General features: G+C 46.5%; 2 protein-coding genes across 2 annotated transcripts in view; one reads left to right on the top strand and one right to left on the bottom strand.

Annotated features, from left to right (window-relative positions):
- Window positions 1-15655, top strand: part of col5a3a (collagen, type V, alpha 3a) — a 52755-nt gene extending 37100 nt beyond the window's left edge. The window contains exons 31-67 of the mRNA XM_061845404.1: window positions 195-248; window positions 487-540; window positions 633-677; window positions 835-888; window positions 1037-1081; window positions 1230-1283; window positions 1388-1441; window positions 1596-1649; window positions 1750-1857; window positions 2094-2183; window positions 2321-2374; window positions 2499-2606; window positions 2699-2806; window positions 3094-3147; window positions 3355-3408; window positions 3493-3600; window positions 3687-3740; window positions 7080-7133; window positions 8503-8556; window positions 8628-8681; window positions 8776-8883; window positions 8974-9027; window positions 10193-10246; window positions 10341-10394; window positions 10497-10550; window positions 10640-10747; window positions 10854-10907; window positions 11065-11118; window positions 11183-11290; window positions 11376-11429; window positions 11515-11550; window positions 11992-12045; window positions 12122-12416; window positions 12743-12855; window positions 12943-13011; window positions 13083-13316; window positions 13751-15655. Coding sequence (XP_061701388.1) covers window positions 195-248; window positions 487-540; window positions 633-677; window positions 835-888; window positions 1037-1081; window positions 1230-1283; window positions 1388-1441; window positions 1596-1649; window positions 1750-1857; window positions 2094-2183; window positions 2321-2374; window positions 2499-2606; window positions 2699-2806; window positions 3094-3147; window positions 3355-3408; window positions 3493-3600; window positions 3687-3740; window positions 7080-7133; window positions 8503-8556; window positions 8628-8681; window positions 8776-8883; window positions 8974-9027; window positions 10193-10246; window positions 10341-10394; window positions 10497-10550; window positions 10640-10747; window positions 10854-10907; window positions 11065-11118; window positions 11183-11290; window positions 11376-11429; window positions 11515-11550; window positions 11992-12045; window positions 12122-12416; window positions 12743-12855; window positions 12943-13011; window positions 13083-13316; window positions 13751-13897 — 2964 coding nt within the window. The 3' untranslated portion in view covers window positions 13898-15655. The remainder of the gene's footprint in view (window positions 1-194; window positions 249-486; window positions 541-632; window positions 678-834; window positions 889-1036; window positions 1082-1229; window positions 1284-1387; window positions 1442-1595; window positions 1650-1749; window positions 1858-2093; window positions 2184-2320; window positions 2375-2498; window positions 2607-2698; window positions 2807-3093; window positions 3148-3354; window positions 3409-3492; window positions 3601-3686; window positions 3741-7079; window positions 7134-8502; window positions 8557-8627; window positions 8682-8775; window positions 8884-8973; window positions 9028-10192; window positions 10247-10340; window positions 10395-10496; window positions 10551-10639; window positions 10748-10853; window positions 10908-11064; window positions 11119-11182; window positions 11291-11375; window positions 11430-11514; window positions 11551-11991; window positions 12046-12121; window positions 12417-12742; window positions 12856-12942; window positions 13012-13082; window positions 13317-13750) is intronic.
- The window catches only part of rdh8a (retinol dehydrogenase 8a), a 154599-nt gene that overhangs the window by 58971 nt on the left and 75082 nt on the right, over window positions 1-20546 (bottom strand). The gene's annotated exons all lie outside the window — the stretch shown is intronic.

Consider the following 20546-nt stretch of genomic DNA (forward strand, 5'->3'; position numbering starts at 1 on the left):
ATATCTCGCTTCAGGATTATGACACCATTTCATATTCATATCACGGCGCTAATGCGGTGTAGGCTCATTTCCAAGCTGTCAATTTTACAGCAACATTTACAGAAAATACATAGAAAACATCAAATGCGATGATATTGTGCTCATTTCAACAAATCACAATTTAATCCCCCCTCCCCATTCCCGAAAATAAACAGGGCCAACTTGGAGTGCCTGGACTGCCTGGATACCCGGGACGTCAAGGGTCAAAGGTAATCTATCACCGATGAGGCTCAGCGTTGTCCCCGTCTGTACACATTCAAGAACGAAATGATGATAGATGGCTTTATTAAAATCAGCACCCTATTAATAGGCCTCAGAGCCACCCATTCAACACACGCTGATGAATGACGGCGTTCAACGCTGTGTTGTTTCAGATTAGATTAGTTAAATTTGATAGCCGAGTTAATTACACGCTGATGGCTGACGAACCCCCTCGCGTCTCTCCAGGGATCGCTTGGCTTCCTCGGTGCGGCAGGAGCCCAAGGAGAAAAGGGTCGGAGGGTGAGGAAACTTCCGTTCACTTCGATCCGCATCCCGTCGCTTCAAATATGCAAATGTAGGCGGAGTTAAAATGATGAACTTTTTCAATCCAGGGTCCAGCCGGGCAGCCTGGATCTGGAGGCCAAAGGGGTCCTAATGTAAGTGCAGTTATAAAGTTTACAATGAAATACATCACCGCCATGATTAGACTGGGATAGTCGGGTGGCCGCTGTGGCGCTTATTTCCATATTTGGCATATTTCCACCACGAGGTGCGTTATTCACGTGCTTATTTGTATTTTGTCTTTGCCGACAGGGGGCCCGTGGAGGAAGAGGACCGAGAGGTCCCACTGGGAAACTTGGAGAAAAGGTGATGGGGCTCGAGATAAACTAACGCAAATTCACACGCGCTCAAATTTTTAATTATAACATTGCAATAGCATCCTGTAAATATGTAACCTAAAGTGTGAAAAAGATGCTGCAAGTGTTGCATGTTTTTTTGTTGTTGTTTTTCTTAGGGTTCGTCTGGTCAAGATGGCCCCCAGGGATCCCCCGGAGAGCAGGTAATCTCGACTCATGGGCAGCGGTTTGACCTTAAGTGTCTCAAAATAGAACCGGACAAGCTCCCCCCCCCCAAAAAAAAAAAAAAAAAAAAACCACCATCATTGGCTGGAGTCACATATTTTATTGATGTGTCATATTTTGTTTTAGGGTCCGCAAGGGCCACAGGGAATGCACGGAGAAACCGGACCAAAAGGACCAAATGTGGGTGGACTCATTGGTTGATTTCATTATTTGTCTTCAACCTGACCTTTTTTTATAAATCATTTTATTTGAGTTTTTGGTACAATAAAAGAATATTTGTTCAGGGTCCGCCTGGAAAAGATGGAGTACCAGGTCATCCTGGCCAGAGAGGGGAACCGGTGAGTCATCTACTACATTACACGCACATTTGATTCATTTTTTATACGGTTGCCTTCAGACCATAACAATAAATAGCTTCAGAGCTGAGAGTTACCATCATAAACTATAATACAGCAGGCGAAAGTTATGACACTAAATGTTCTTGCTTATAAGGGATTCCAAGGCAAAAATGGACCCCCTGGTCCCCCCGGTGTTGTCGGACCACAGGTAAGAGGATTAACGCGTTAATGCCGCTACCGATTTTATTGCTTTGAATCCTATTCCATATACTCAGTCATAAAATTGTCCAAATGTCATTTTTTTTTAGGGCAAGTCCGGTGAAACGGGGCCAACCGGCGACAGGGGCCACCCGGGGTCACCGGGACCGCCGGGTGAGCAAGGATTACCTGGGTCGGCCGGAAAGGAGGGAGCCAAGGTGATTAGCCCGTAATTACATCACGGTCCTGTCCTTTTAATTAAAGCACAAGGATGTGGTCAAAACTTTCAAAGCATTATCTGATCTACTGTTAGCATTCGGACTTTGGAAAAACTCTTGGGAGGGGGAGATTAGTATTCTTTCTTTGTACGACTCTCTAGTTGATGTACTGACTGCGTAAAAGCCTGCCGGCCACTCGGCAGAGGTCTTATGTGTTTTGGTTCTGCGTTTTCCAGGGAGACCTGGGCCCACCAGGAGCACCGGGAAAGAGTGGTCCTGTAGGGCTCAATGGATTTCCAGGCAGCAGAGGGAACCCCGGTGCAACGGTATTCTCAAAATAAATAAATAAATAAATCTGCTATGATGAGATTCCACTGAAATTTGCAGTATTTCGATCCCAACGACTATATGATGACTCACAAATGGCGTGATTGCAATGTTGTTTGTGTCTCGCCCCTCCCAGGGTCCTGACGGCTTAAAAGGAGGAGAGGGCGTATCTGGTATTGCGGGACTCATTGTAAGTCTGATCTTGTACTATTTCACTTCATCCCCTTTGTTCGAGGATCTTCTGTAAAGTAGAATGTTAATACATTGCAGAAGAATCATCTCTCTCTTTCGCTTGTGACCCCCCCCCCCAATAGGGTGCCACCGGAGAGAGGGGACCCGACGGGCCGGCGGGTTCTATTGGCCAGCCGGGGCGGCCCGGCAATGTGGGCCCGGTGGGGCCCATCGGAGAGAAAGGCGACCCGGTAAGACTCCAAACATTCTGAATAGAGTTTACGCACGTAATTTGTTCCGATTCGTAATGATAACCACGATTGCGCTTTCATGATTTCCAAAGGGAGAGAAAGGTCTCGCCGGTCTGGCTGGGCATGACGGGGAACAAGGACCTTTTGGGCTCCCGGGACCTGTAGGACCAACTGGGCCTCCAGGAGAGGACGGAGACAAGGTATTCGCCACTGACTGAAGGAACCAAAGTTGCACTTTAAAGGGAACAATAACACGTCCTTAAAGTAGTATCCTGAAAGGTTCTGTTTTTCTACCCGTTTGGGAACAAGTCTCATTTTGGCCCTGGAGGCGGTACCGTTAGTTACATTGAATCCAATATTAGCTATATGACAAAGATTTACATATTGTACATCTCCAGCGATAAGAAATTTTCTATTCCGGTAGCCCCTAATTGTAGCAACGAAGACTGGTTTTTTTTTATTGACATTAGTGCATCTCTTTCCGTAGGGTGAGACGGGCGGACCGGGCCAGAAGGGAAGCAAGGGAGACAAAGGAGAAGCAGTGAGTATGAATTCCTTTTCAATAATTTCGCCATTATGCAAGTGACTTGCACCAGCAGGAGGCAGAGGACATCCTGCCTCATAATTGGTTTGGGATCGTTCATTACGATAAGAGTTTGTCTGTACAATGCACCCCGGCGGGATAATGAGCAGATGGCTTTTAATCATGTCTTCAGCGAAACTATTTAACAGTCAGTCTGCTTTTTAGGGACCTCCGGGACCTATTGGAATTCAAGGACCCGCGGGCCAGCCGGGAACGCCTGTACGCCGCCAGAACTCACAATACGCAGCGTGAATGCGCATCCGCGGCGGATCTTTTGGTCTGATCCGGCGTTGCGTGTTGCAGGGGGCGGATGGCGAGCTCGGTCCACGTGGGCAGCAGGGAATGAACGGACCCAAAGGAGACGAAGGACGGAGAGGCTTCAAGGGAGGAAGTGGTCCCGCGGGCCTACAGGTACAAAAAAAATCTAATCACAGGATTACGGACTCAAGATCCGGTAATGAATTAATATCGAAATCCCTGGCTGTCTTCGTGCGCAGGGAATGCCAGGATTGCCAGGGGAGAAAGGAGAAAGTGGGCATGTAGGCTCTATGGTGAGTAAAATGTTTATAAAATCAAAAAATAAACAGCGCAAGGAGGAATTGTCATTGCAACAAACTTGCTTCGAGATGCCATTAATCAACAGAATTCTGAGCAGTCAGTCAATCCATTAATCACACCCACCACAGCTTTGTTTGGTTTTTTTTGCTTTGCATCTTTATTACAGCCCCGTGTTAGACTAGATTGGTACGACCCAAGCCAGCCAAATCCCATAACCCTTTCATTATCAAAACAATAACGCATTACACTTACACAGCGCTTTTCAGGTTACTCAAAGACGCTTTACGCTGCAGTTCTCCGCCTGCGGCCCCTCCGACCGCCCGCCCGCCACCAAACATCCGACCGCGTTCATTCATTATTCGTCACGGAGCCTCTAACTTCACTCCCCTGTGTGAAATAAAATATTAAGATCTCGTTCAATAAAGTCCACTCTTATTTCTGGAGATGAGGCTGTGCTCCTCTTGGATTTCCTCATTGAGCTCTGGAGCCGATTACAATGTAATCTGCATCTGTTATGTTTTGATGTCAGCTCAACATGGAACAACGTCAGAATTTGAACGTTCGGCGCTTATGGAGACCACATCTCTTGAGATTTATTTTTGTTATTCATTTAAATAAAAGAAAAGAATGGAGGAAAAGTGTGCCAGTCCCCATTTTTAAGAACAAAGGCGATGATCAGAACTGTGGAAACTACAGAGGTAGAAAGATGATGAGCCACACAATGAAGTTATGGGAAAGAGTAGTGGAGGCTAGACTCAGAACAAAAGTATCTGCGAGCAACAATATGGTTTCATGCTTATAAAGAGTATCACAGACACATTACTTGCCTTCTGGATGCTCGTGGAAAAGTACAGACAAGGTCAGAAGGAGCAACATTGTATCTTTGTAGACCTACAGAAAGCCTATGACAGAGTACCAGGAGAGGAACTGTGGTACTGCATGCGCAAGTCTGGTGTGGCGGAGAAATATGTTGGAAAAATACAGGACATGTATGAGGGCAGCAGAACAGCGGTGAGATGTGCCATTGGTGTGTCAGAAGAATTTAAGGTGGAGGTGGGACTGCATCAGGGATCCACGCTGAGCCCCTTCCTCTTTGTGGTAGTAATGGACAGGCTGACAGACAAGGTTAGACTGGAATCCCCTTGGCCCATGATGCTCGCAGAAGATTTTTTGATCTGCAGTGAAAGCAGGGAGCAGGCGGAGGAACAATTACAAAGATGGAGGCACGCACCGGAAAGGAGAGGAATGAAGATTAGCGGAAGTAAAACAGAATATATGTGCGTGAATGAGAAGGGGTGGAGGGGGAAGAGTGAGGCTACGGGGAGAAGAGATGGCGAGGGTGGACGACTTCAAATACTTCGGGGTCAACAATACAGAGCAACGGTGAGTGTGGTAAGGAAGTGAAGAAATGGGTCCAAGGAGGGTGGAACAGAAGGTGTCTGGTGTTCTATGTGGCAGAAGAGTCTTCTCCGCTAGGATGAAGAGCAAAGTTTATAAAACAGTGGTGAGGCCGGATTAGAGACGGTGGCACTGAAGAAACAAGAGGAAGCAGAACTGGGAGGTGGCAGAAATGAAGATGTTGAGGTTCTCGCTCAGAGTGAACAGGTAGATAGGATTTGAAATGAGCTCATTAGAGGGACAGCCAAAGTTGGATGTCTTGGAGACAAGGTTAGAGAGTGCAGACTTCGATGGTTTGGACATGTCCAGAGGCGAGAGAGTGAGTATGTTGGCAGAAGGGTGCTGAGGATGCCAGGCAAAAGAGGGAGAGGAAGACCAAAGAAAAGGTTGATGGATGGATGTGGTGAGGAAGGACATGAGGACTGCGGGTGTTAAGAGAGGAGGATGCACAAGATAGATGACAAGCTGTGGCGACCCCTAATAGGGACAAGCCGAAAGAAAAAAAAGATTCAGATAAATAAATTGAGGTAAGGCAAACAAATGAGGCAACTTTTTACCCCCATCTGTTTGGTTGATTAATTTTTAACCCAAAATGATTCAGCTATAAGACAAAGAACGGTGACGACGAATGAATTTTCGCTGCTCTGAACGACAAACGATAAGTCGTGCCCTTGCCGCGTGAAATACTTTGGCCAAATTAATCTCAGCGCGGTGCAGACGATGCAAGATGGCAGACTGAAGCGCACGTCTGCTTTCACTCTCACTGATCTATTGAGACACTGCTTAAGCAAACTAATATCAAGTCTTGCGTGGTATTCTCCGCGAGGACACAAGCTCAGGTCTTCCTCTTCCAACATCCAATATCACAGTGCAAATACCGATTTCATTTTGGAACGTACAGAACTGGACCGAATTCGAGTGGACATAGGAGCCAGGACAAACATTATACTGCAGGAGATGAAACTCCCGTGTAACTGGGAATATATTAAGAGCTGCTTTGACATGACAACGATCTATTAAAAACAGATATTTAAAAGAAAAAACTACTGAAAGATCCTCGTCGGTAAGATGTGCAGATGGGACTGGTAGGCTAGTATTTAGCATGCAAACCGGCTAGGCAGCAATGGGACTCCGCCAAGTGTATTTGGTGAAAGTGGGGAGAAAAAAAAAAGATGAGAAGAGAGCAACAGAGAGGAAGCGGCGGCGCAACGGAGCGGAAGGAAGAGGCGGGCCGCTGACTGCGAGAGGGAAGGAAAGACGGCCGTGACAGCTGCTAATCAGATTAGCCTCAGACTTGGCTGACTAATGAGCATCCTCCTTCGCGATAGTCATCTCGGAGCGCCGTCGACCGTGAGCGCACGCTCGGCAAGATTCTCTCCAGCGGCTCGATTGCGTGGCCGGACGGGGCCAAAACAAAAAGAGTCAGAAAACAGGAGGCCGCCAAGGACACTTGGGGGGGGACCTTTCGTGTACATGTCTGACCGTTACAGATCAGGAGTTGTCGCCACGGAACGGATGTGCATGTTTTCCCACCGGTCTCAAGCACGATCCTGTTCCCTTCTTGCACATTTTCTCCCTCCCGTTTACGCCGCCAAAGCGCGGCACATTTGGGATTAATTGCTTGGCCCCGCGTAGCGCGGCGTTCGGCAGTCCAATCACGTTCTGACAGACTTGTCGGCGGAGAGAATGTGGTCCCTTTCATAACAGTTTTATTATTGCGAAGATGGAGTGGGAGATAGTGGCGGCGGGACAAATGAGGGTAACGTCCAGTTCGGATGTCTATCGTGTCGCTGACATGATGATATCCAGGAGATTTTTTTGGGAGAGGGCGGGGGTGTTCATCTCGAGAGATTACATGTAATTTGATTGATACGATACGTGCTCATTCTCAGCCGAGACGCTAATGAGAAAAAAATGGATTTCTCTCTTCACAGGGACCCCCAGGACAGCACGGACCTCGAGGCTCCCAGGGGCCGGTTGGCGCAGCGGTAGGGGGACATTTTGTTGGTTTTAGGTCCCAATCTTAGATTTGGATCACTTCCCTCTCATTTCAGACACCCAAGATCACACCACAGACCGTTCACAGTAGGACTGACATTACAACTGATGCGCGAGGAACTGGTCTGCACTGAATACTTTGTCACGTAGTGTGAGAACAAACGTTCAGTTAACGCTTCTCATTGGAGTCTTTTACAGTTTCATAGTCAAACTCTTTCATTAAAATATTTACTGTCGTGTTTACGACAGCGTCGGTCAATGATAGACTTGCGCGAGATTGGGTGATCGTGAACTGATCTAGCAGTTTTTCCATTCCAGGTTAAATAAAAAGGTCAAACTGTTGGTTTTCCCGCATAAAAACGCCAGACTGTCACACGCATGCCAAACCAACAGGTGGCACTATAATCTTTAATGTTTTCCATATCGCCTCAAATTGAAAATCGCATACATCATAGTTCAGGATGTTGCTCACGGCTACCGACGACTCCCAGGGGTGTTCGCCCGACCCACCTGGAAAAACATTTTCAGGGCTAAAGCGACAGATATGCAAAAATAACTCCGTGTTATTTGTCGCATATCTGAGTGACTCAAAGAAAACACGATTCTTTACCACCAAAAGAATTTAATACAAATATTGCAATTACCTGTCTGGGCCATAGAATGAACTGGCACAAGAGCTATAATATAATTTTTAACTCCTCACCCATGCATCAGTCTTATTTTATCTTCCAGTTTGTGGGATCGTTTCACCACACACAATCCCACCAACCTTTGAAAATTGAATTATTAACACTATCAGCACATAATCCCCCCCCCCCCCCCGCACAGTTACAGTATAGCTACAGCTTCGTTAATCATTTACGACTGTTTGACTGCCAACACCGAGAGGTGGTTATATTTACCCCGATAATGGCCGTCCATCTGCATCCAGTGGCTCACTTTGCTCAATTATTCAGCACGGAAAGTGCAGGACCGCCGTGATCCAGGAACGGGCCGATACGAGTTCTAGCGGAATGCCCCGTGGGCGGGATGGCATGCGACGAAAAGCAGTTGGCAGCCGGAGATTGCTTCGTTGTGTCGCGAGATTTATTTTATTTTCATTTTTTCCCCGTTTGACTGAAGGCACTGAACGCAGCATGGATACAAATACGCACAAAGAGCTGGCCTCGAATAAGACAAATAGCACCTGCCTCACAATTAATCCAAAAAGCAAACCAGACATTCCAGGTTGTGGGTTTTTTTTGTTTTTTTTTTTTACAGCAAAGGGAACTGCTGACAAGAGACAAAAATGGAGATGAAAAAGCGCTTTTTTCATCATTTGAAAGCTTTTATTTTGATTTAGGAAGCTTCTATTTTCAGGGCCAAGCGGGAATGCCGGGAGGAGTTGGGCAACCTGGACCACCCGGAGAGAAGGTCAGCATGTCTCGTGAACAACAACAACACAAAACCTTGCCCTTGTGTTTCTAATATCTAATTTCTTCTAGGGGGAGGACGGTGAGGCCGGAGACCCAGGAGCCGTTGGAGAGTCCGGCACTGCTGTGAGTCTCAGTCTCCGGCCCTTCTGTCTTTACCGTGACTTCATTTTTGCTTCCCTCCCAACAACTTTCTTGATATCCTCGGCTGTTGTTTCAGGGTGTTCAAGGAGACGTAGGGGAGAAGGGAGACTCTGGACCACCTGGTCTGTCAGGACCTCCAGGAATTCGAGGAATACCCGGAGAGGATGGACCTAAGGGCAATATCGTGCGTTTGTCTGATTGACCACCTCGCAGTTGATGTGCTGGAGTTAAGGTCAGGTTGAGTGTCGCATTACTGACTGAGCTGCCTCCCTAGGGCCCGGTTGGATTTCCAGGAGACACAGGACCCCCTGGGGAAATCGGTATCACTGTAAGCAACTAACGCCCCTCTGCACTTCATAGCTCCACTCACAATTCCATTGACAATATGCGCTACAAGGTACCATTTCTACTATAGTACTTGGTCTTACAGATTTCCAAGTGTGGAGGATCGATGTAAACCACTGTTGGTCTCTAACTGGTGAAAAAAGTATGACCATTAGTGTCTCATTATAGCTTTTGATAGGTAGAAACAACAAAACAAACGAAACAGTTAGCGCTAGAAGCAGCATTATGATATTCCCAGTTTCCACCTTGCTGCAATGCCCGTTTTCTCACTTTCCCCAATTTCATCATAAATAAAAATTATCTACGGGGGTTAACAGCCACACGCAAAAGTAATCCAGGAGTCCCCGCAATGATTGGCTGCGCTTCCAGCAATCAGTTTCATATTTATTGCTGATCACACAACGGGGTGATAAGTTGGACTTGCACGCCACAGAAACTCTGCCGAGAGCAGGCAGGATCCTCTCGGATCCGCCACATCCTGGTCACCAGCTCTTCCAGCTCCTTCCCTCGGGGTAGGTGCTACCGAACAATCCAAACCAAAACTAGCGGGCATTCTAACAGCTTCTTTCCTGTTGCGATTAACTTCGCTGCCAATGTTTTGCCTCGAGTTTGTCAGGTTTTGCTCGACCAATTATTAGCATTCACTCACTGGAGTAGTCTCACCATGATGCACCATCTGCACATCTGTTGTTGACCAATACTACATTCTCGTACCTGAGTAGCATCTGCAACATTTGCACAATAGACGTCGGCGGAGATTATCGCATGATAAATCACTTTAACCCTAGCGAACCGATGCGGTCACAGATTTAGGACTGGGGATTTGGATGTCTTGGGTTCTCTAGGGTTAAAGTACATACATTCCCTGAAGTCTTGACACCGTTTCCACAACGGTCGATGGACTGGACCTTTTCTCCAATGGGGCTTCTAAATCGCCTAAATTCTAGAAAACTCCGCATCCTTCGCACAATTGTGAATTACAAAAAAACCCAAAGAGTGTCCTGATTTCCCAAAAACATTCTGTCAATTGAATATCTGCTGTCGTACTCAACATGTATGTCATACTAGTGCAGCTCCACCTACCCGAGAACAATTCCTTATGTGTTGTTTACATATTTGGCCAATAAAGATGATTCTGATTCATTTAGGGAAAAGATGGTGGACCGGGACCTAAAGGTGACGACGGAGACACTGGCAAAGCGGTGAGGGTTATTTTCAGGGGTCTAATGCAGGTGCTAAATTGGACCTGTGTTTTCTCACACTAAACTTTTGGAATCCAATTATGATCACCCGCAGGGACCCCCAGGAGCCTCTGGAGAGCCAGGTCCGCCGGGACCTCCTGGACGACGGGTGAGTTGAATGCGTTACCTATTTTCGTATTTGTCTATTTCGTTCACAGATTCATACTAAATAAGTCTTCTTTCAATCAACATATTAAATACACTTCCTCAGGGTCATGTGGGCGCTGCGGGATATGAAGGGAAGCAAGGAATGAAAGGAGCCAAGGTGAGTTCTAAGACCAGTGGTCAAAGATTTTGATTTTCCGATGAGTTATGTTCATCTTCGTTCTATTCTTTGTCTCTTTTGCTTGGTAGGGAACAACAGGTACCCAAGGTCCAGTGGGCAAGACGGGCCCTGTGGGACCGCAAGGGCTCCCGGGCAGGCCTGGTCCGGATGGGCTTCAAGGTATCCCAGGTCCTGCGGTCAGTACACAGCATTTTGATCTCTGATAAACCAGTTTATGTTCTGTTTCCATCTCTCCAAATTGTGTTGGTTGTGTAACCATGTATTGATTTCCTGAATCTTCAGGGTGAGCAAGGGTTAACTGGTCCACAAGGACAAAGTGGACCACCTGGACCAATGGTGAGCTTCTTAGATATGATCTGATAACAGCGCTAGTGAATGAAAAGGCAATTCACAATTTCTTTTGAAAATGGTGTGGTTCACAATTTTAATAATATCCCTAATTTAAATATGCATAATTGAATTGCCCAACTCACATATTTGATATTGTTAACAGGGACCACCTGGACTTCTAGGACTGAAGGGGGACCCTGGACTAGACGGAGAAAAAGTAAGCATGCAATTAAAGTCTATGTCGCGGGAAACAAAAAGTTAAACCGGTAGTCCGCCTGCAGGGTCACGGTGGGTTACTCGGCTTAGTGGGCTCCCCGGGCGACGCCGGTGAGAAGGGTGACAGAGGCCTGCCCGGTACCGATGGAATACAAGGGCCTAAAGGAGATGAGGTACGGACAATTGTAACATCTGACGGACTGTTCTGTAGTTGCCTACGTTAACTATGAGTAACGTTCTTCTACAATCTCCACTTAGGGTGTGACTGGCCCACCTGGTCCCACCGGACCACCAGGACCACCTGGTCTGTCGGTAAGTTACAGTTGCACACGTCTGCATTTCGGTAATTAACGCATACTTTGCTTTAACGTTGTGACATTTCTTCCTCTGTTTTTAGGGGGCTGGTGGAGAAAAAGGATCCAAGGGCAATATGGTGAGTCAAATGGGAGTGTTTGATTCCTAGAATTTTGGATATGTTCAAACAACTCTTATATTTTAGCAACGCGCTGGGGACAAGAAAGAAAATGGGTCGACCACACAATCATAAACCTCCACCGTGTTTACCTCGTGAAAAAAAAAAAAAAAAAAAGAAAAAGCCTTCCGCCTCGCGTGTGATTTTTTTCCACCGGGCCCTTTGTAATAGGATTTGTGGTGTGCGTGATGTTATTTTTTTTTTTTTTTTTAAAAACCTGCCATACTGTTTCTGGAGAGCAAAAAGGCTCGGACCGCTGACTGCAGATGCGCACAACTCCGTAAACATGTTAAGTAGCAGTCAAATGTGCTCGGACGAAGCAGAACGTTTACCACGGTGTATAAGAAAGCCCGCAAGTGGCAAATGATTGACACATGATGGTCTAACTCTTCTGTTCTCCAGGGTACCGTTGGTCCCAAAGGTGATCCAGGCTCTGCTGGCCCGCCAGGACCCCCAGTCAGTATAATTGATCAGCGTCGTGACCTCCTGGATTTTTGTTTTCCGTCCTCATCTCTTTGCGTTAAAACCCTAGGGACCCCCCGCCACTGTGGTTCAACCCCTCCCGATTCGGGAGGGCAGGAAGAAAAGACGAAACTCGGATCGAGCCGGAGCCTTCTCGTCTCGGGAGGAGGAATTGGCTATCAATATGGAAGAGTTTCTGCAAGCAGACCAGCCTTTTGGAGGAGAGGATGGAATGGAGGAAGTCTTCGCCACGCTTTCATCCATGAAAACCGAAGTGGAGCTGATGAGGAGGCCCCTGGGGACCTTTGAGAGCCCGGCACGCACCTGCAAGGAGCTCATGATGGTGCAGCCGGATTTCAAAGATGGTGACGTAGCGCTCCTTTGGATTTTCTTGCCTCCAAAAGCTTTTCTGATACACCTGACGGATTACGATCCCTATAAACCACAATTATGTCCCATCGTGTCTGAAATAAATTGCACCACTGCTGTACGATTGTAAATCAGTCAATTAGCTGTTAAAATCAGTGATAACCAAACCAGAAATTCTCCAGTAATATGATCAGGAGACGTCTTCTAACAGCGACCACTGCTGATCCGTGATCAAAGCGAGCTTGGCATCCTCTGTCCCAACCTATCAGTTCGCGGCTTTCTCTTCAGCACGGATAACCGCTTCTCTGTGCGGGCTTTGTAGGAGATTATTGGATTGATCCTAACCAAGGCTGCAACCGAGATGCCTTCAAGGTCTTCTGCAACTTCACAGCCGGTGGTGACACATGCCTGGACCCTGACACGAAGATTGAAATGGTGCGTCGACTCGGTTTCTGGAACAAGTTCAAACGGCCTATCAACTTAGCCCATGTCCCCCCCACCCCTCTTCCTACCGGTGTTTAGGTGAAATTAGCAGCGTGGAGCAGAGAGAAACCAGGAAGCTGGTACAGTCAATACAGAAGAGGCAAAAAGGTACAAATTTGCACGGTACCTGAAGATGTCGCGAGAAAAACTAACGGTGCTAACATACATGTGCCCGCCAGTTCTCGTACAACGACATGGACGGGAACACCGTACACGTGGTCCAGCTGACCTTCCTCAAACTACTGAGCGCCACGGCCAAGCAGAGCTTCACGTACACGTGCCAGAACTCGGCGGGCTGGTATGACGCCGCCTCCCAGTCCTACCACCACGCCCTGCGCTTCCGGGCCGCCAACGACGAGGAGCTGACCCAGGCCAAAAGCTCCTTCATCCGCGCAGTGTACGACGGCTGCGAGGTCAGAACTGACAACATCCGCTTACATTACTGTTAATATTAAACATTCAATATTTACGAGCAAAAATCTTCAAGTGTGAGAGAAAACAAACATTAACTCCGTAAATTGTGACGTGAAACGGAATGGAGTCAATTAAAGAGAGACCAAGGAACAAGGAGGCGGTTGTAAATAAAAACGGCTTTACTTTGAAAAATTGTCCCAAGAGCCCCATCATTCCCCCTTATCACCAGTCCTCCATATTGGATCGTGTTTCCTGGTTGTTGCTATGGTTTTTCGTCTTTTTGAGATCATGTAATATTTCTGTCTTGGAGGACTGGGTTCCAGATCAGTTCCGGAACAAAACATAAGAGCCAAAGCAAAATGGAACGATACGTGCTGACTAAGAGGTTTTTAAATTCATTTTTCAAATAACTGCTTCGACGTTTCTCTTTTAGTTGCGTAAAGGCCACGAACGCACCGTACTGGAGGTGGACTCGCCCTCGGCCGAGCTGCTGCCGATCATGGACGTGTCCGCAACGGACTTTGGCAACAGCAACCAAAAGTTTGGATTCCAAGTTGGACGTGTGTGCTTCACTGGCTGAAAACGAAGCAACGACAAGAAAAAAAAAAAAAAAGACCACTGAACACTGCAAAAACCAAAGAAACGGGAGTTTTACCACTGCCCCGAGCAATATTTATTATATTATGTTGTATATTATTTAAGAGTTTCTTCATAGCCCACGTTGGGAATTCCTACAGCTTTACAACACGAACACTCCATTCGTCAGTTGCGACGAAAGCACCAAGGGAAATAAGATGTGTTCATACGGTTTTTTTTTTTTGTTTGTTTTTAATCCTTCCACTTCCATTCGGTCCTGCGCAAGGGTTGGACTCCTGAGCTACGTAATATTTCCCAAAAAACTGGCACTGAGTGATTCCCAGACATTTATTTGCATGCTACCAGGTCACTATACCGACAGTCGGCGAGCAGATTTATTTCACTCTTCATTTCCCGTATGCAGAAGTGACGAATGGTCTCGTTTTCCCCGCAAGTCCAGTTTGCTAAACGTGATTAGCGTTTGGTGGCTGAACGTGGGCTCGATTGAACTACGCAGGGGTAGATCCTTGGTTTTCCATAGTCTTAATTTTATAAATGTGTTTTTCCACACGTACTGTATTTGTCTCCTCTCTGCGAGGACATTCCAGGGCAAGAATTAAGAGCATGCTGATTAAAAACATTCATCTCCTCGTTGCTCCTTTATACCAAGAGACATGCCATGCAACTCTTGTCTCCTTAGAGCCTCACTCCGAGGCATTTGTTTCTCTGTATTATTTATATGTTGAAATATGAAAGTGTGACTTGCTCTTCGCCGGTGCTATTTTTTATTTTTATTTTTGGGTGGGGGGGTCGTTTTTGTTTAGGTGCCTCTGAGGGCTGATCACAGGACGAGTCGGAGGGAGGTGGCGATTGCTCCTTCGGCTGAAGGAATCAGCTTCTGAGGGAGGCTGGGGACAACTGCGCTGAAGGCAAAGGGGGAGGGCGTCCGGGGGTGTTACACATCTTCTGGGTGATTGTCCCAATTTCACAGGGCCAGTGAAGGTCGCTGGGGACATCTCAGCGCGGCGTGGTTTGCAGCTTTAAAGGGAAACGCCACTCGTGCATGAAACGTGCGGTAATATTTGCTCAGCACGAAAAGGAGAGTTCCCAATTTCCCTATAAAAAAGGAGCCGAGGTGACGTTAAAAGTGTAAAATCTCAGTTCATCGTTACATCGGGTGATCACCATGTGTTAAGGTTTTGAAAGGGGGAAACTCAAGCTATTCTTGCCCCAAGAATACATTGTACGTGACCCCACTAGTCTAAAAATAGTATTCTGAGTAATATTTCAGAAAATCTTTGCTCGGGTGCTATGGCAACACACATGGGGGAGGCCGATTAACTGTTTTCCGGTTTTGTCACGTGACATTCGCAGTGCAGCGTTCGAGAACAGTTGCGATGACTTTGGTCGGCAGCAGGGGGCGCTATTTCCCAACCTGGCCACCCCCTGGGATGGCTGAAAAGTGCTGCATTAATCGGTTTAATTTTTATTGCTGAAGCGCAACATTAATCTGAATATTGTTCTTCGACAAGTTGGGGCACATTCAATGTATTCTTGCCCCCCGCCCTAAAAAAAAAACAAAGTTCCCTTTTACAAATGGTGCTGTATTTTTTTTTATGTCAAAACTATGCATCTAGCCTGGGTGATTTGAAATGTACCCTCCCTCCGGTACTAGCCTGTGTGATCCCTCGTATGTATGGCATTTTGTGCGTGTATGTTGGTAATTATCCATTCTGTACAGTTTTTCTTCAGACTTTTAAGATGTTACACCTGAACTCAACACAAATGTATCCGTCAGATGAACAAAAACGAAGTGGTGCGAATAAAGGCGGTGGGGGAAATGATGCATTCGAGTGATGCCGACAACCGTCATTTATTTCAATTAGCCCCTTTTAGTCCTCCAGAGGGAAGAAAGAGGCCGAGTTGAAGGAGAGATAAAGCGAAAGGTCAGAAATGACAAAGGATTCTACTCTTAACATTTTCGGGTAGATCTCTCGACACCTTTTTTCCCCAATCAAAAATCTATGATTTTAATCACGCTTTCCTTCTGAATTCCACCCATCCATCTAAATCGCGGTAATTGCCGGTCCCTCCGTCCTCGCCGTCTTATCTGCAGACGCAGCACACTTTATGAAGCCCCCCACCCCCCCATACACGCTCGCACACACACAAATGCGCAATAAATCAAGGCATCCCCTTTGGCGCACTCTTTCAAATGCGAGGAGAAAGATAAACACGTTATCCTGCGCTCCCTTCTGCTCCCTTTTAACGCGCAACCACGCTGAGCTCGGCGACGCGAACGTTGAGTTACAATCAGTGTTCCTCTGTCGCCGACGTTGCCAACATGTGATATTATGAGGTTATAAACTGCGGTTACGCACAGGAATATGTAAAGCCTCGTCCAATAAAGAATAAATACTTTGCCGCCACCTTGTGGCAACTACAGGCAACTACAAGCATTTTTGACTGGGCTTGATCCCGATCCCAGAGTTTTCTATATCGCCTCAAATTGATCATTTTAATTATGATTAGTTCAGGATGTCGCTAACCCCAAATAGGACCTATCACAGCTTGCCGAGCTAGTTCAGGTTACGTCGCCAAATCGCGGGAACCCTTTTGAAGTAAAAAAATCCAACCTACTGTACATTTTGCAACACGCAAATCCGTATAGAGCTCGTGCACCCACGTCATCAAATCACGTCACTGGCCGGAAGTGTCGGTCAAGCAAAGCGTTCTTCAACGCTAAGTCAATTGGTAACGTCACAAAAATATGTCTTATAGCACGACGCAAACACGAGTTTTGTCCGATACCGTTAAACATTTAGAAGGTAACGAAGGTACGTAGAAAAATAAACACTTGGCATAGAGGACCCATATTTAATTGCCGAAGTCGACGTTTTCGCTAGTAAGAAATTGGACTATTACCCCGCTTGCGGTTGTCCTGGACAACTGGATCTACACATGTAACTGGTGAGTAAATCGTCGAGATTTACACGGAAGAGTTTGAAAGCGTAGAAAAGTCTGGACGCATACTAATACTTCGTTGCTGGATCTGTTCTCAACGGGGACACGGCTCGTGAACGCGAAAGCGTATTCGGCTACACGTTAACCTTTGCCGAAATCCTTCGATCTTTTCAGATTTTATTCAATTCAAATACCAATATTTAAATAAATTTCCCAACAAGTACTTATAATGCCAAGTTGGCTAATTTGAGAACAATGCGTTAAAAAAAAAAATAAGACTGAGTCAGGTCCTCCGTACACGAAGGGTGTTGTGGCCACACGTTAACCTACGTAAACCTCTGTGTGACCGACAGTTCATTTTCTTTTTTTTTTTTTTTTTTTTTAAATGCGCATTGGACTCATTTGAGAACAATGCATATTTAAAAAAAAAAAAAAAGAGAAAAAAAGAAAAAAATGTCTGTCGGGGAGAGGTTGGACGCAACACGCATTGTTCTCAAATGAGTCCAATTCATATTTAGAAAAAAGAAAATAAACCGCTGGGATATGCTCCAGCCCCCGTACACGGAAGCGTGTTGCGGCCACACGTTAGCCTACCTAAAGATCACTGTGACCGACAGTTTCTTTTCTTTTCATTTTTTTTTAAATATGCATTGGACTCATTTGAAAACAATACATATTTAAAAAAAAAAAAAAAAACATCTGTCGAGGAGAGGTTTACCGAACTTTAACGTGTGGTCACAACACGCTTCAGTGTACGTTGGAGTTGTCTTTCTTTTTTTTTTTAAACACATTGTTGTCAAATGAGCCAACTTGCTATTATAAATACTTCTTGGTAATTTGAGATTGAGAAGAATAATTCCTACCTGAAATGATGCGATCGCTACACGGTCGTGCGCATTTTGATCGGGCACCATCCATCACGTTTAATTGCCGAAATCCATCGATCTTTTCTGGTCTTTCCAGCCGGTATTCCTTAGAATGACCTCTTTGAATATCTGTCTCGTCTGGTGTGACAAGCAACAGCACAACAGGTCTCGAGTTTTGTAAATATTCTCCTCCGGTTCCATGTCACTGTCGAGCAGCCCTTTTTGACCTGCAATATGGCGCCGTGAAAATGGTGACGTCACGTGCACGAGCGCCATACCAAAACTTAGCTGCGTTGCTCGCCACTGCTACTGCATGCGGAATTGGAGCAGTAGTGCTGGTCTATATTTAGCACTGTGGATCTACTTTCAGGCAGAGATCAGAACTTTAAAGTTCTGTTGGCTCTGCGGCCTCCGCGTCGTGCTCTCTGGCTCGCATCCCGGCCTCGTCGGATTTAGGGATGAAACTGTAGCCTCCTTCAGATGTGCATTATTTTGACTCAGCTCATCTTTTGCTCGGTCTCTCCCGAAATTGCCACGTGAACGGTAAACACGAATGAAGAACTACGAACGGAGAGATGAAAATGTCTCCGTCGAGGAAATAGCGCCGCACCGAGTCAAAGTCCGTACCTACAAACAGTCGCCAAGACACAAATCGTCCCTAAAAATCACATCTTCCAGCCATAAATGTACATAACGACTTTTAACCTGCAGTGTTATTATTTCAAAATCACTTTTTATGACTCCATTTCGGGCAACTCCCCTCCCACTTTACCTTATTTTCCAGACCGCCGACGTGCGCGCGAGCGTTCAAATACACGTTGAGCTCTCCTGAAAACTCCCGCCGCAGGTCTGCAGCGTTTTCCCCCCGCCGGAAGGGAATCGTTTAGACCAGCGAAGGGGGGCAGAAAGCGAAACCCTGCGCGACGGAAGCGTGAAACCGCACTTTAGAGCCAACCCCGTTCCTCGTTCAAAGGAAACGGGGAGGCCAAGCCTCCGAGCTGGATCGCTTTTGTCCTATTCCGGGAAATATTAGCCGGGAATATTAGATGAGGAAACGAGGGGAGAAGCTCGTATGAATGAGTTCGGCCAATTTAGACACGCGCGGCTGTTCATAAATCCTGAGCGGGCGGAGCTAATGAAGAACCTTAGCCCTGATGTGCAGCGTGCGCGAGAGAAGGGGGGGGGGGGGGGGTGTAACGGCAGCATGAGACCATCCCTCAATAAAGACGTCGCCCCCCCCCCACCCCGTCCGATAAATCACAGCAATGAGCGATTGAGACAGTGATGCAGCCGAGTCGAAAAGTGGGAGAGAGTCATCGTTGGCGTTCACTCTGATGGATCGCAGCCCCCTCGCGCACTTGATCAACCCCCCCCCCCGAAAAAACTGCACTCTCTCTTTTCCTTCTGCTCCATCTCATCCAATGGATTTCTCCTCTTCGCTTTCCTGTCGTTCCTGTTCTCCATTCCCGCTCTAAAGACGGGTGGTCGTCGATGGCGCCCCGATTAGGATCGCTTCCTGTGACGGTGAACGGCAGGTGCAGCGTCGGGCCTTTTCTGACACCGTCGGGTTAGAAATCAACGGTGCCCACTTCTAATTAAATGACGTTAAAAAAAGAAAAATAAATAGATCGTCATTGCAAATGTTGTACAACCATCTAATAATAATAATGATAATAATTAGCAGTTAGCATTAGCTCTAATAATTAGCAATCTTAAAAAGCAACCTCCTGATGGAATAAGGATTTAAAATAAGTGATTAATTAAAAAAATGAAAAAAAAAAAATTCGAAAATTTGCTCAGACTACTTGATCAATAAAAGTACTTGACGACGGTAATAAAGTAACCTCGCTAGCGAACAAAAACTACATGAATGAGGAATATGTTGGCGCCACGGTGGATCAGCTGGTAATGCATCGGCCTCACAGTTCTGAGGTCCCAGGTTCAATCCCGGACCTGCCTGTGTGGAGTTTGCATGTTCTCCCCGGTGTGATTGTGAGTGCGGATGTTTGTCTCTATGTGCCTTGCGATTGGCTGGTAACCAGTCCAGGGTGTACCTCGCCTCCTGCCCGTTGACAGCTGGGATAGGCTCCAGCACTCTCTGCGACGCTCGTGAGGATAAGCGGCAAAGAAAATGGATGGATGTTGATGGACCATCATTTGCAGTTTGTCAGTATATACCTAAAAGTAGTAGATTAGTGAAATTATTCTTGGGGGGGGGGGGGGACAAAAACTTCCGGGCACCATCTTGTACTTTGAATTTAAAGAAACCACCACGCCTGAGGAATAACAACCTATCAGAGACGGAAGACGTGACTGATGACCTAATAGCTTGGGGGTCAGGAGCTTTGCTGAAACTATTCACTTCACTAAGACAAAGTACACCTTCCCAGAAATTGAGCCTGCTGGTCGGGTTAACCATCGTACAAATTAATTTTTGATTTTGCATCAATTTTCATTCGTCCTAGGTGGTGACCAGGTTGGCCAATATCGTCCCCTGCTGTCAACCAAAATCATCACAACTGTTCTCGTGTCGCTCAAATGAATGTTATTCTTGATATTATCATCACAAACTCTCACTTGTCTCTATTTTAGAGAAGTAGACACCGGGCCGATGATAAACTCGGTCGTCTCTCCCCCTCCGCCCTCAAAAGCTACATCAAACAATCATTTCGTCGCCTCCCGAACGCTGCGCCCGCGGAACAAAGAGCGGCAAAGCGCTGATTGAACGCTTTTGTTTGGCCAACACACCGCCGGCGACTTTCAAAGCTTCAATCGGAATTCTATTAAGGCGACTCTTTGAAGCCCGTGCTAACATCTTTACGC

This window comes from Syngnathoides biaculeatus, chromosome 16 (assembly GCF_019802595.1).
Source record: "Syngnathoides biaculeatus isolate LvHL_M chromosome 16, ASM1980259v1, whole genome shotgun sequence".
Lineage (NCBI taxonomy): Eukaryota > Metazoa > Chordata > Actinopteri > Syngnathiformes > Syngnathidae > Syngnathoides > Syngnathoides biaculeatus.